General features: G+C 35.1%; 2 protein-coding genes across 5 annotated transcripts in view; one reads left to right on the top strand and one right to left on the bottom strand.

Annotated features, from left to right (window-relative positions):
* The window catches only part of LOC125683049 (potassium voltage-gated channel subfamily A member 1-like), a 41868-nt gene extending 31690 nt beyond the window's left edge, over positions 1–10178 (bottom strand). The window contains exons 1-2 of one of the 3 annotated variants that reach the window (XM_048923751.2): positions 9959–10178; positions 1641–2101 (exon numbers count right to left, since the gene is read on the bottom strand). In XM_048923751.2, coding sequence (XP_048779708.2) covers positions 1641–2101; positions 9959–9988 — 491 coding nt within the window. In that variant the 5' untranslated portion in view covers positions 9989–10178. Of the gene's footprint in view, positions 1–1640; positions 9822–9958 lie in introns of those variants that run through there. The other 2 variants (XM_056140550.1, XM_056140549.1) reach the window with 2 other exon arrangements.
* LOC125683050 (U1 small nuclear ribonucleoprotein 70 kDa-like) overlaps positions 1–15897 on the top strand; it is a 42028-nt gene that overhangs the window by 189 nt on the left and 25942 nt on the right. Inside the window, exons 1-5 of one of the 2 annotated variants that reach the window (XM_048923756.2) lie at positions 1–75; positions 178–334; positions 2611–2673; positions 4180–4234; positions 10647–10711. The exon at positions 1–75 is cut by the window's left edge and continues 189 nt beyond it. In XM_048923756.2, coding sequence (XP_048779713.1) covers positions 191–334; positions 2611–2673; positions 4180–4234; positions 10647–10711 — 327 coding nt within the window. In that variant the 5' untranslated portion in view covers positions 1–75; positions 178–190. Of the gene's footprint in view, positions 91–177; positions 335–2610; positions 2674–4179; positions 4235–10646; positions 10712–15897 lie in introns of both variants that reach the window. The other variant, XM_048923757.2, reaches the window with a different exon arrangement.

Genomic DNA, 15897 nt, shown 5'->3' with positions numbered 1-15897 from the left:
AACAATCCGGCTTGGCTTGCTCTATACACTAACAACGAAGTTATATCGACCGATCTTTTTTATTTGAAGAACGGGGTAAGCCGTGTGTTGGTACAACGTCGTGTCTGATGTTCTTATTGATTCGTGTGCTTTTTGAAGTAATACTTCAATTGTAGTCGAGTTATATTCATTTTCTAGATTAAAAAACAACATGACTGCATTTTTGCCACCAAATTTGTTGGCTTTATTCGCCGCAAGAGACCCTATACAGTATCTACCACCAGTAGCCAAATTAGGTTCCGAAAAGAAACGTGTGCCGTATCAAGGAGTTTCGATATTCCTAAAGGAATTTGAGGTAAATTTTTTGTTGTTGTGAATTTGCTTACGAAATATTTCTGAGGCAGTTTTAAAAACAATGAATAACATTCAAATACATGCACTATGAATTCAACTTACAATGTTTCCAAGATGGCGGAAACCAGTGTTGCCATTATATGCAGTCTAATCTAGGCCTACTGTAAAGCTATAGGTCCTTTGTGTTAGTCGAGCGGTGCCAGCCATAGTTAAAGCATTTGTAAAGTCATTCCATTGCAGGACGAAAGAAGCAGATAAACTTTAAATCCGTTTTCTTATGTTTTGTCCATAAAATAATGTTAGACAAAGCAAAACACTGCACAAAAGCACATGCTGAAAGCTCACACCTAATGCCTGCACAAGAATAACAACTCCTTGTGCTTTACATCCCTTCTGGCAATCAAACTATTGTTAGTATAACTAAGGTAATACTGTAACTTGCCTGTGCGGTTAATTGCAATGCAGTATTTATGATCAGTATTGGTAAGTCGGTGTTAGCTGCATATAAATAATTCACACATTCTCTCCATTAGATTAACATAATTTAATCGAACATCTCCACCTAAAAGAACAACATTGATCTCGGCTTCAGTTATTACGATAAATCCCAGGTGCGCTTTGTTTCTTGATAGTAAACTATGATATATTGAACACGTCCTGATGTCAGAAATAGCTGTATGTCGCAACAGAGCAGTATTTTCAGTCTGACTCGCACATTCACGGTGGATCAATGCTTCGCTGTTAGGAGTTCTCACAGTACAGAACTAGTGAGCTACATCATCATAATATAAATAACATTTCAAATTGATTTTTTTCTTAACCAAATGTATCATCGTATTACAATTTATTTGGATTCACACTTGGCTTCATCACTGTCACAGTGGCTTATTATCGAGAGTATTTAGATAATGATTTTATTGATTTTCATATTCAAATATACAGCAAATAGCTTAAATAAAGCAGAAATTGGTCGCTGTTATTAGATTGCATGGCCAGAGATGTCAGTGCAACTCATTAGGAATTCGGCTCCTTGTATGGATTGAAATCTGTGTGTGCACACGAGGTACAACAGAAGTACCACACAGTGGGTAGGTGTAGTTACTAGACCAAATGACACCATTTACAAATTTCTTCACAACTAAGTCTATAGAAAATTATATTTGCATACCATGGAAGTTGACAAAAAAATTCTGAAACTTATTTTTGCTTTCCCAAGTTTCTTCAACAATCAAATTTAGAAGTAAATGAATCATACTGTAAAATTATTACAAGGAGAAATATTGGAAATTATTTGAAAATGATCTTACCCTGGTGACAAAGTTCTTTGACAGTGATGTAGCAGAGGCACATTGCACTCTGTGTCTGTGCATTCATCATCATTGTTGCAAGTTTTCCCATCAATGATGTCGGTATCTTCAGGTTCTGCAGGAATAATGTTGACTGTGATGTCGGTGGGGCTCAGTTGGGACTGGTTCTGGACTTCTTGGTAGGAGGGGGGCTCTATAGAGCTTTTCTTGCCCGTCTTGTTGCCGGTGGGGTTGCTGGTCGTGATCTCTGTGTAGTTCTGTTGCTTATCTGAGGATTTGGGGTTCATTTTGAAAATGTTTGGAAGACATGTTGATTTGGTAGAGTCCCCATTCCCGGTCCGTGAAGAGTCGGACACAGAACTTGAGCGACCAGTGTTGGGTTGAGATTTGCTTCGTCGGATACGTTTAGCCGCCTGGATTCGTTCTAACCTCTGAGATTCAACTTGATCAATATCCTTAGGCTGTCAAAAAATAAATGCAAAATACAGACTTAAGTTGAAGAACATATCTCAGTGGGAAAACCAACATCGGAAACAGTTTATACTCAAACTGAAGAATGGTGTAAGGGGAGAGCGCAGCAAGAATTCTCTGATAATGTTTGAATGGAAACCAAGTAAAATTATCTTAGTAGGACATGTGAAATAGCATAAACTGCTGCATATTTGACTTGCAGATTTATTTCATATTGATTCATTTGATGAGAAAAGATTATGTGGTACATGCATTAATTATGGAATAGTATTACAAGTATAGAAATACATAATACTTATGATAATTATGGAATAGTATTACAAATATAGAAACACAGAATACTTAAAATACAGAAATACATAATACTTCTTATTCCTCCACTTTATCTGTGTTTGAAAGTTTTGGAATGTCTTGCACAGCAAGAAATCCTTTCATAAATGTGTTATTACACACGAACACATTTATATATATTTGTATGAGATTATCTGGTCATTTTTAGGATCCAAAGGACACTCCACCTCCGACTCGAGTAGAAACTAAAGATGAACGGAAGGAGAGAAAGGTAAGAATATAGAGAATGTAATGCTTCTCGGAAACACTGATGCTGTATTCTTCTGTAGTTTCTGTTCAATCAGATTGATTTACCTCATATTTTTGCAATTTGGATGATTGTGCATAGTTTTATACAATTTCTTATTGATAAATATTTTGTTGTTTAAGAAAACTGGAATTAGTTTTTCATTGATTGTAAGTCTTGTAATGCTGATCTAACAAACTTTTTTTTTATTAATGCATTAATGAATAAAGAGATGCAAATTGACATAGCTCTTTATAGGAGAGAAAATATTAAACATGTTTGATGTTCCACCTAGGAGATAGGAATCGTAATAGCAAGGCATTGTTGTGTATTAGGGAGCTGGCAATAGCTACTATAGGACTAAGGGGATTAATTAGTGCCAGGAGCGTACATTCCTAATAAAAACATAGTCTTTACAGTATTGATTGCTGCAGCTAATGTCTTCCACATGCAACTGGCTAATGAAGCTTTATTATTTCGGTAGCTGGTAGACAGTGCTGCACAAATATTCCCTCCCCCACTTAATATTGCTGTGCTGGTTGTTTGTAATTTATCAGTTGTATGATACATTGTCCGGTGACTAGAATGCAGCAGTGAGGGTTTTACTGGTCAGCTCATGCAAGACCAGAGGAAGAAAGTGGGTAACTGAGGCAACAGAATGTAGATCAAGCCTATGTCATGACTTTCATTACTGAACAGAACTTTTTGGCAGGAGTTGTCAAGCTTGTAAAACCCTCTAACAAAATCCGTATGTTCTGTTTAGTCAACAGTTTTGCCATTAGACAACCCAATGTACAGAAGATGAATGATTTTATTATCAGTTTAGGGAGATGTTTGGCAATAGAACAGAAGGAAATTAAATTATATGGATTTTTGTAAAATTATTTCATGTACTTGTTAAATATTTACATGTAACAGAAAATTGGTATATTAATACCAACAGAGTTGGGAACATTTTTCTAGTATGTGTAAATAGCTGTTTAGTTTGTAAATGTCCCCTGAAGGTATGCTTTTGTGAAATTTGAATTTACGTAATTTCACAGGTGCAGCAGTGTGAAGTGCAACAAACTGGTACAAAGTATATAAAGTTATCTTTAAACCAAAATATATATATATATGATTACTTTTGTTTCATCAAAATTTTCTTCAAATCACCAACCTCAGTATCTTCTAGATTACTGTCAAAAGCATGAACAACCATAGCCATCAACCCGACCCATTCAATTGTCCCCGCACTGGATTCAACATTGTGTTTTCATTTGTAATTTCATGGTTCAGAGAGTGTCCAAAATGAATTTTTTGACTTGCCAAGGATTGCTCTTAAGCTTTAAATTCTCTACACATAATGGTGTCAACCTGCGGAGGAGACATGCCTTTTAAAGTTCAAGAATATCCGTCTTTGTACATGGATAACATCTGGGAAGGTTGATCTCATAAATTGTGAAAGTATAAGGGAGGTAACTCTAAAATGATCTCTTACTTTTCTTTCAGAGAAAGGAGAGAGCTGAACAGATTGCGTATAAGCTGGAACAAGACTTAGCCCTATGTAAGTATTATCTGTCAGGTGAGATTAATTTAATGAAGGTGCATCTGAAGATTTCAGTATCTGAGACACCATCTTTATCTTGATAGAGACCATAACACATCTATCTAGCCAAAAAAAAAAAAAAAAGAAGGCATCTATTGATTCCCAATACACATGGACATGTGTTCAAGCTATGTTGTCTGACTTTCTCTCAGTCATTAAGTTGAGAAAAGAGAGTAATTGGATGTTGTGTGTCAATGGAGAGCAAAGAAGAAATGTCTGATATAAGATTACGCCACTTTGAATCCTTGTAAGTCGAGTGGTACAGTTATGTATACAATTACTGTTGCAGTGACAATTTAAAATATTTTGTTCTACTGTATTGACCAAGAGCAATTTGTAATTCAGCTATCCAACTTTGTGCATTAAAAATACCTTTCAATGTCTTTACAAGAAAGACTTCAAAATTGATTATGATGTTTACATGATGAACTCCAGGGGGAATGCTCGTTTTATGTAATGGTGTATGTGCTAGTGATTACGATACTACCACATTTCTGAAACATGTCTTGTTTGTTTGAGTAATGACACTTAGAGTAGAGTGCAACATTGGATGCCAGTCAGTGCAGTGGATTATGTGTTCTGTGCATCCTCACTTTTTCTCTCTCTCTCTCAGGCTGTACCTCATTCTTCCTCTACCCCCTCTATTTCTCTCTCTCTCTCAACATACATTTATAACAAGAAAATACAGTGAAAGTAAAATGTGTTTCATGACTTTGCCTCAAATTAAAAGTATTAGTAATTTGTCACTGAAAATGTCAATTTGCAATGCTATTCAAATGTAAACAAAAGTATCTATAAGGTATTGTTATAGTTTTCATTACAACTTCTCGTTAAGTGAAATGATGGAGGGGATTTAGGGTTATATTGTGCATTCTCTAGAAAACCCTCGTGCATGCTAATTCATAGTGTTATTTGAGTGGCATTCAATAATTTGATTCATGGGTATTTTTTCAATTAATATCTAAACAATCAATGGAAATAATGACTTTTTCTCATAATTTGATCGAGTCAATTAAGATGATTGTATGAGGCTATTGAGATGCTTTTCATTTTCAAGCATGCACCACATAAGGGAAATTAACTGTAAGGCAGAATGCTTTGAGAGTAAGGGGTGTGTGTGTTAGTTTTGTTTTTAATATTAATAACAGTTAGTGTAAACTCCAAGTCTGTAAAGTGATTAGGACTTTGACAATCCACGGAGACGCAGATACACATGCTTTATTTTCCTGCAAACAAAAAATGTTTGTACTGTCCTGAAATGATTTCCCAAAATATTCATAAGCAATAATTCATTCTTCAAAAAACAAAAGTAGAACAGAAATGACAGACACGGTACTCTGATCACAGAAGTAATCAGTGGATGAAGCTGATCATCGGTGGATGACAGATTGAGTAGAGAGTTCTATGCACTAAGTAAATGGTAAACACGTTTATTAGTTCAAACTCCCATTCAGTTACAAATCTGTGCAATATGATTATAGTAATGCAACTCTGACCTCCAAGTAGCTAGATTACAGGAGCACGCCACCACTCCCAGTCAGATCTAGAAGGAAAATCCAAGACGTCGAATCCCATCTGACATTGGACAATATTACATAACTCACTATTATTTCAGTACATTTAAAGCATGAAAAACTAAAGAACTGGTTTGTTTGATTAGGTTAGATCCCCCACCCCTTCAATACTAGTTATATGCATGATATCTTGATACATATAGAAAGGGGGGATATCAGGGTATGCTTTGAGTTGGCGGATCATCGTATTGGCCCCAAAAGTGAGCCATAGAGATTGAGAATTCAAACATCATTGGTTCAATATATCATACATGATCAAATGGCAGACTTATGGAAATTTTATGTCTTTAGTTGCACATACTGGTGAAGGAAGCAACACCTATTTTCTGAGATTCATGCATGGATAGGTGTCAAAATTTGCTTCTGAGTGTGTCTATTTTATGAAGTTATATCGAATATGATATGAATTAGTACATTGCTTATAAAGTTATGACTATTTCTCTGAAAACATTATCTTAATAAATACAACTTGGAGACCTTTGCGTCAGATTAGAAATCTCCACACCTTTGTAGTATTGATATAACCTGGATGTTGCTGCCTTCATTGATTTCTCCTATTCTACCTGTTTTGATTATTTGTGAAGTCAAGTTGGCTGATTATGACATTTTTTCCTATTTATCAGAAATGCTACATATAATGTTTGAAATGGGAAGGTTTGTAGAGAAAATCAATCATTTACCTGGGGTTCTATTTGTATGGTGGATATTCCTCTCATGTCTCACATCCAGTTACCATGGCAATATTAGTCAAACCAACATTAGATATTGTATCAGTAACACATTCCACCCAAAAATGGGAAATTTTCGTAACTGTATACCCCATTTGTCTCGAAACCTTTCATCAGAAGTTGGAAAAAGCAAATATTTTCAACAAATTGCATGATAAATGATATGATTTTTGCTTAGTCCCTCTCCATAACTCCCTTTTAATGAATGACATTTGTTTTACGTGTATCTCTTTGAATCACTGATTCCATGTCAAGTTTTGAAATCCATTTTCAAACAAACAGGGTTCAATAATTTGACGTTTTAGTCCAGCACAGATCCTGATGTTGGTATCCACCCATGGTGTGCAGTTCAGTGGTAATCTTCCCACATTCTCAAGTTGAAGCCATGTTGAAAAAAATCCAAGGTTACCGGATTGTCTTCCCGAAGATACCTTTATAAATCCAATTCACTCACACATCCGAGTACATTGTCTTTATCGTGAAGTACAGGGAACTCCTAACCTGAGCCAGGTTCAGGTGAAATTGATGAGGATTTTTCTTCTTAGTATGGTAGATTACTCTCAGTCCTTATTTATTTTGGCCATCATGGGAAAAAAATTTCAGTGGAATTTTTTGTGTTTACCTGTAAGACTGTGAGGTAGGATTAAAATCTCCGTAGTCCATTTAGAGCACCTGCCGCCATCCGTATCATGGCAGTTAATTAATTGTAAAACCCTTTTTTCTTTTTCAATATTTCTACTGAATATGACAATAGTGTCACACAGCAGACTACAGGATAGAGAATTTCGTATGAAAACAGGATTGGAGAAGAAAAATGATGGTTTTAGCTGCACTTTACTTGATTACATCACATTTTACTTTAGCTGTGTGTGTTCTACATGGATACGTTAATGGCCATTGATTTCAAAGATTGTGCAGATTTGATTTGCATGTGTCTATTTAAGCCATAGGATGCAGTCATATTGATCATTTCACCTGTATATTAGCACAGAATTCTGCAATTTTGCATACAAGATATAAAATGTCATTTCCTATTGATTATTATCTTACTATTTATGGATGACTTCATCAAAGAACTGATGCATTCAAGTACTTTATTCAAATTGGCATTCCATATTGCAGACATTCTGCAGGAAGTGCTGATGTCATAATCTCGGTAACACTGACAGACTCAATCATTCATGCTGCAACAGAGGGGGGGGGAGTAAGAAAATGTGCAATTGAAGGTCATCCTCTCATATTGCACTAACACCTGATTTTATTCAGACGTATAACCATATCAACCAGGCATATGAACTTTTGAAATGCAGGTTATACACGTTTCAGTTCTTAGATTGATTGATTGATTTTTCCTACCTTTTCTGGCTTTTTATGTTTATCATGCTTCTTATTGTAGCCTGGATTACTCGGATTAATGCCTGGAAACATGGCACATTCAAACAGGCACTACTAGTTCACTGTGGATTGGGTAGAGGACAACTGGTCTAAGGTGTCACTCTAATGGTCCTCTGCTATGAACTAGTTTTCCAGAGTTATTTTTTAAATTTCTGACTCTATACTAGGTAAATTAATAATTAAGTTCTCTGGCAACTTTGAACAGTTTTCGAGCTGTTCATGACATTGATTGCAAACAATGGTTCTCAGATGAGTGATTTTGGTAATCATATCGGTAAGGTGCACACAGAGAGAGACTATACTTCAAGTGATCTTTAAATCAAAAGAGAATAAACGAAGTGTGACAAGATTAATTACCAAATGTAATTTGTTATCTACACCGATCTGAAGCAGAAGAATGACATGTTGATTTGTAACAATTCACGATTATGAGTTGAGCTGTGTGGAGATACACATTGTCATATTTTAATTGCTGATTCTTGTGTTACATAGTGAAGGTCATTGTCAGCCGTGAGGTCATTGATGGTTATATACTTGAACACATAATCTTACTCTGTCTATTTGGCTACAATCCCTTTGATCTCCTATCTGTTATAGTCATATTCACTCTATACATTGTTCTTCATTTCAGAGATTATTTATTGTTCTTGTTCTATGACCCTGGCCTGGAGAGTTGGTTTTTTGTTTTTTTTGGTTGTTTTTTTTTTGCATTGAAGACTGTTTTGTATGAATGACTATTAGGGATAATTAATTTGGACAAACTTAATTGCAGCTGTTGCTGCTGGTGTACAGTTCTCTACATTAGGCCTTTGTTACATTATTTTGATAATCAATTTAGGCAATGTATCTTCTGTGTCTGAGGATGGATCAATACAAGATTCAGGGAACATCTATATTTAGGACTCATTTATTAATGCATCATTTTAAAATTAAGGCTAGGAAACTAAACTCGGTAACAGCTTTGCTGTGTAATTCTTTGTAAACAAACTAAATTGATGAAGTTGAAGGGAAAGAGTAAATTAGATAATTGCTAGACAATGGCATTGAGGTGCTGGTATTGTTTTTGTGCAGTTTGGGAAAGTGCTACTAAGCAGGTGTTCCGAGAACTCCGCGAAACACAAGTAAATCTACCCACAAGCAGGCTTACTCAAAGTGGAGGCAGATGAAGATTCATTTCATCAATTCTAATAGCTACTTGGCATCTCCATGACGTTAGTTGTCACCATGGATACCGTTAAACAGTCAAGTTTATTGAGGGAAATATGGCATTGCAAGAGTTGAGCTATGTCCATTTCTATTAGTCAAATTGGCAGAGAAATTCCCCATCCAAGGGTCGCTTTGTACACAATGAAGAAGCTGAGATACTGCTGCAGTGTTTTGTAGGTCAGAAATCTGTATCATCTGCTGTAACAATGATGCTTTTAAAAATGGCATGCTCTGTTGGATTAGAACAAATTGAATGGTTAATGAAATTCTCATTTGCAAATACATTGGTTCCAGTTGATGAATGTGTGTGTTACTACAGCTAATAATACATTGGAAAATTACATTTTATACAATTATTTTGAAAAATGATATCCACAAGAAGTTAAAAGACAAAATATAACAATGCCAGAAACCTAAAAAATTACAGTACCAGGAATATGTTCTGCATCAAAGTTTTATATATGTCAGAGCTCTTTGATGTTCATTATGTATAACGAGGCAATCAGTTAAATCTCTCCAAGACCCAACTTGTGATTTGCCCAGAATTCTATGCATGTGGGGCAAGAAGGATAACTTCTGCTGTGGCACAAAATGCAAAGAATGCCCCTTGTTGCATTATATGCAACTGTCTGAGCTAAAGTCCTATAATATAAAAGGGTAGAGATAAAAAAAAAATCATTGTGTAAGCAGGTTTGGGGAGGAAGCTGCTGGGGAAAAGTATTCAGAGAGACAAATACAATTGTACACAGAGATTTGACCAATGAAAAAGGCTTTGTTACCTTGAACCATGAGGAGATCCAAACATCCATACAGATGAAAAGCTTCTAAACTTCCCAGGAAACTTACTCACTTCTCACACATTGCACTTGTCACATGCCATCTCCTTCACTAACACATAGGAGTACAGACTTGTGAATTCCTCGTATTATCATAAGCTGATGTGAAATGAGAGACAGATTTTGTTGGGGGTGTTTTTGCCTTTATTCTGTTATATTTTCTGACAAAATGAGACAGAAAACTTCTTCTGGACTCTGATTATAAATATGGGTAATCTAGATTTCATGAAGTGGGTAACCTTTGTTCGCCTACTGTTAATTTAGCCTTATTGTTGTCCATGTGAAATTATGCGCAGTTAGACCACTTGATTGCTCAGAATATAGCTTGTGGCCCATGGGGAATTTCTTTACATTCACTGCACATTTCTAAATTGGATACTTGATGGTAAACTTGGAAAATGCCATCAGATACAGCAAAAAATATGGCCACTTGTAGACACCCAAAGACCTTTGGAAAATAGATTGATCCAAAATTGACTTTGAAGTCTTGTCATATTTATAACTAGTAAATGAGATAAATGGTTTACCAACCTGTGGACAATCCAACACCAAATGAAAACCAATTCCAGAGAGCAGATATTTTGCACTTTGAGTTAATCCCTACTGACCCGTTCTGGTTTTTTTTTTACAGGGGACCCTAGCAATGCAGCCACAGCCACAGGAGATCCATACAAGACACTTTTCGTGGCACGAATTGTAAGTACAGACAATTTCTGAGGCCCTCCCCAGATTACTTTGAAGCTATATAGGTTGTTGGTCCACACATCATAGTGGGATAATGGAATTTTTATGGAAAGACTCTTATTTTTGGGTCATTAACCAGATTAATTCTCACTATATTGTTAATTAGAATATATTGACAACGTCTCTGTCACAGCACATCTTGTATCAGCATGTGCATGTTCAATACAAATTTTTCACTGGTTCACTCCATTCTTTATAATTGGATAAATACAGGTATATCCCAGTTTGGTGTGTTTAGTTTGACATAATTTTTTTTTTCATTACAGCTTTTTAAAAATTGGTTTATCCAAAATATTCAGGAACTTTACCCTCTTTATCAAGATATCTGGTCATTAACACAAGCTGGAAACCCCCCCCCAAAAAAACAACAATCCCCACATTCACAAAAAAAACCTCTCTTGAATAACTTTGTAAGACATTAAGGCCAATGATTGACGTTTGACCACTAATTAAAGATGTTCACGATCCACTGCTGCTGAAAATAGTTAAGAGAGATAACTGTGCCAGCAGTAGCACTTCTTCAGTAGTCAGTGGATGGAAGAAATAATGTTTGTATAGGACATGGCATGTGTCAGAAGTTATCAACTTGAAATGCGTCTTAAAAACAGCTTGAATATATTAAACTTCACTTATACTCATTACTGAGCATTATTTGCATTAGAGTTTTAGATTTTTAACATTGTAAAGCATTAATATATTCATCAATACTTTTTAACTGCAATTCCTCCATATTTTTTTGAGGTGACAGCTGAAACCCAAGGTGATAATGTGTATTTGAAAAAATACTAGTAATGATAATAGTGTGCTTCCGGTTTCCAGACCTATCCTATTTAGATCTAACCTTAAAAAAAAGAATTGAAGATTGTTATCCAGTAATCATTGCTAAATTATCAGCCCTTGATTAGCCCCAAAATGTTGATAATGTTAAGACAACAAAAAGTACAGCATTGTAGTTTTTAGTGACATTATGCTTGTTTTTCATTAATCATAAATATGGGCCCTTTTAATACTTTGTCCACACACACATACAATTTTTATTTGACCAAAGATTGATTCTGTACATATACACATATAAATAAACATCCAGAATTATTGTCTGAAGAAGGACCTTGTTGATTGATTAAGTTTTAAAATTTCTTCTGATTGCATACCATTAAAGTTACGATTGTAATACAGTAGCACTCAGATATAGCGAACACATATTATGGCTATAAACTAATTTAGAGTTTCTGGTGAACTATCAGTGTAAGTTGTAACAAATTTAAGACTATACAAAATAAATTTAAATCCGAAAACAATGAAAATTTTAATGTTCATGGGGAAAAAATCTGTCTTTTGATCTGTCGACATTGAAGTAATATTATATAACCTGTAGAGTTGACATTGAAGTAATATTATATGACCTGTAGAGTTGACATTGAAGTAATATTATATGACCTGTAGAGTTGACATTGAAGTAATATTATATGACCTGTAGAGTTGACATTGAAGTAATATTATATGATCTGTAGAGTTGACATTGCAATAATTGTAAGTAATATTATATGATCCGCAGTTCAGTGTTTGATTAAACTTGATACCCCTTATCGCAATTCACCTTTGAATTAGAACGCTTTGGCCGATATAGTATTGCGTTGTGTGACGACACAATTGAATCTATGTGTAATACAATTGCGAAATGCAACAGAAACTCTCATTGGTCCATATGTATAAGACCGCCCAAATTCCCTTATACGGGAATAGTCAGCATTTGAAAACATGACGGCCAGATGCTAGATGGAAAAAAAACTTCAAAGGAAGAAAGAGAAAAAGTTGTATTCTTGTGTTGTTGTCTCATAAATTTAATATAAAAAAAAATTCCTAACATATTTTCCTACTATACTTGTGTCCAAACATACCTTCAAATATTTATTAAAGCCCCATACGACCCAAAAACTCGATCACAGCTTTTGATGATTTCGTTCGTAGACGTAGCCATGTTAGGTAGCCAGTCAATTCGAATCCCGGTTCATTTCCATATTGGCACAATAGCGTCTAGATGTGTACTAATACCCCACAAATATTTTAGCTAAATTGTTTAAATAATATACCACCCCAGTCCTATTAAATGATAATTATTCAAATAGCTAAACTCACGATAGTGCGGCTTTCATTAGTCATGAGCGGTCGCGCCGGCCGGTCTCCATCTAATGTCCTTATGTAGCATTTTCGTTCATCTAGAGCTTATTTTACCTTTACAAAAACTGGTACAAAATTTTTTAATTTCTATTAATTATTCGTGTTGATAATAAATGAAGAGCGAATACATAACGTACAACCGATTTTATGAATAGATACCAATAGCAAGAGTTCGAATTGACGGACTACCTAACATGGCTACGTCAACAAACGAAATCATTTGAAGCTTCGAGTTTTCGGGTGGTGTGTGGCTTTAATGAATATTTGAAGGTATGTTTGGACGCAAGTATATAGTAGGAAAATATGTTAATATTTTTTTATATTGAGTTTATGAGACAGCAACACAAGAATATACCGATTTCAGGCCTCAACCGTCCGCAGGTTTTTGTGACCCGTAAATCGAAGGTTTTTATAAGAGATGGATCTTTTCAGAGAGCTATGTACAGTTCTCCAGCTACACAGAATCCGCTTGAGAAAGTGGGCGGGCTGTAATCGACCAATGAAAACTCTTGTTGTATTACATCAAACATGTCATTCAAATTGTTCAATCGTCTCATTCAATTGTGTCGTCACACAACGCAATACTATATCGGGTAAAGCGTTCTAATTCAAAGGTGAATTGCGATAAGCCTCTGTCTAATTAATCATTGAATGAACATCTTTGAATGTTAAATTTCCCAGCAGTGTAGAAAATTTTTCATAAATTATATTATGAATTTTTATGGCCCTGAGATTGAAAGAAGGGGAGGGGGTATTGTTTTTGTCTTATCTGTCATTCTGTCCAAAACTTTTTAACCTTGTTTATTATAACTTTTGAATGGTGAGTGATAGGACTCTCATATTTCATATGTGCATTTCATGTGACAAGACCTCTCTTTTGGTATTAAAGTTTTTGACCTTGTGACCTTGTCCTACTTTTAAGAAAAGTTAACCTTGACAAAATCTCCTGAACTATTTGAAATGGGGCTTTCATGTTTTGTCTTTAGATTCCTTATGACAAAACCTATGATTTGATACCATGATCTTTGATCTTGTGACCTTGGAGTTTGACTTGCTTTTAAGAAAAGTTAACCTGAACTATTGAGGTCATAAACTATAGGGTCATAAAATATAGATATTGGGTGTTTTGGTAGATTTTCTATTTTTAGGTCAGAGGTTTAGCAAACATATGTTGAAAATTAAGACGAGAAGGATGTGTGTTGTGAAGATTGTAGTATATACTGTAGAGTGTATAGGGCTGGGAAGCACAAAAAATAGCTCTCCCTAAGATTTGACTGAGGATGTGTGCATTTGTTGGAAGGGCAAAAAAGCAATATGTTACCATACTATTGGGGTGGGGGAAAAAAAAGAAGTTGATCACTTGACATTTAGATGATACTGATAATCAATTACTCAACACGAACTTGTAGGTAACAGTTCGGGAGCTACTTACTTGACAGATAGATTATGACACAAGGACAAAAGAGCACACATGTTGTTCATACTTTTATGAACTGTTGTGCTTAGCTTATTGAAAAATACATTAAAACTATGTGATAACATATTATCTGTCTAAAAATGAAAACAAGCTGTTCACTGCTCAACAATTAACTTGTGATATTTGTTCCAACTTTGACTATAAGGATTTTGATGCAACAATCTTTGAAGTCTTGCAATTAATTACTTATATTAAATTAGATTAACTGCAAGCAAGTCAGCCATATCATGGTAAATGGAAACTTTCAAAAGGGGAGGGGGAACATTATAGAATGGCCGAGTTGGTTTCAGTCAGGGTTGTATGTTACAGCCTGACTGACTGCACAAGGTAGCAAGTTAAGGCAGATGGGGACAAAATTTCATATGATGGCCTGGCGGTCAGGTCAATTTGAACAGCCAGTGTACAACAGTTTAGCCAGCTCTGTGACTGGCTTATAATTTCATTGGGTTTTCAATCCAGTTTTAAACCGCAGTAACCCATCCTTACATGCGGGTTCCATAAAACCCATTTCCAATTAAAAATTAGCACGTTTTGGTTTTTTTTTAGCGTGTGGGTATGCTAATAAGACAGTCATGTGGTCAGTACTCGCCTTGTTTCGGGAAATTTTTTTTAAAAAGGCAGGCTATCTTTTGAAAGTATTTTTATTTAACATCTCTACAACCGTAGTTTTTTCTATGCACAATAGGTTGGGGTTTTTTCCCCATAGAATACTACATCTTTGCTAGCCAAGGGTGACACTCCAGTGTTTCTCTTTTCACACCATGGAGTGTCACCCTTGGCTAGCGAAGATGAGAATACCATAGCAATTATATCTTTATTAACACCTGAGATAAAACAGGAGCATACCTTTAATCACGATATAAAAAGACTCCGAATTTTGTTTTTCTACCTTCCATGCAGTATTTTTTTTAAAAAGTAATTCCCCCCCCCCCCCCCATGCTATTTTTTTTTACCTAAAATTCCCAATTGAAATGGTGCTGGATTCTGTAAAGAAAGGGGTCAAATGAAGCCCTTTAACTATAATTGATAGCCACCTGTGTTCTTGCTATCATTGAAAATCCAAAATTGAATAAGCGAGTTTGAAGATTTTTTTACTTAAGGGAAAAATCTTATATAGTGTATGAAAGCCAAAACTGATTGAAGTGAGAAAAACATAAGAACTCTTGAGGCACTCTGTGTTGTTAAGAACCCTTAAGATACTAGAAGATTCAGGTGAAGCATTTTAAATAATTAAAACTACAAAGTATTCAATTATCATTAATTACAATTAATTATCACAAATCCCTTTGTTAGAATGTTTGTTTTTTCTAAACAGTCACCAAGTTTAAAATATTGGATCAATGGGATGTTAAAAATTGAATTGTTTTATTTTACAAATTCATGTTGTAGAAGAAGCTTCAGTGAGACATTTAGATAACAGATAAACCATTGGGCACAGTTTAGTCATGGTTTGGAATTTAATGAGACATTTTCGACAGCATTT

Source organism: Ostrea edulis, chromosome 6 (genome assembly GCF_947568905.1).
Source record: "Ostrea edulis chromosome 6, xbOstEdul1.1, whole genome shotgun sequence".
Classification (NCBI taxonomy): Eukaryota; Metazoa; Mollusca; class Bivalvia; order Ostreida; family Ostreidae; genus Ostrea; species Ostrea edulis.
This window is presented reverse-complemented; position numbering and strand designations above follow the sequence as displayed.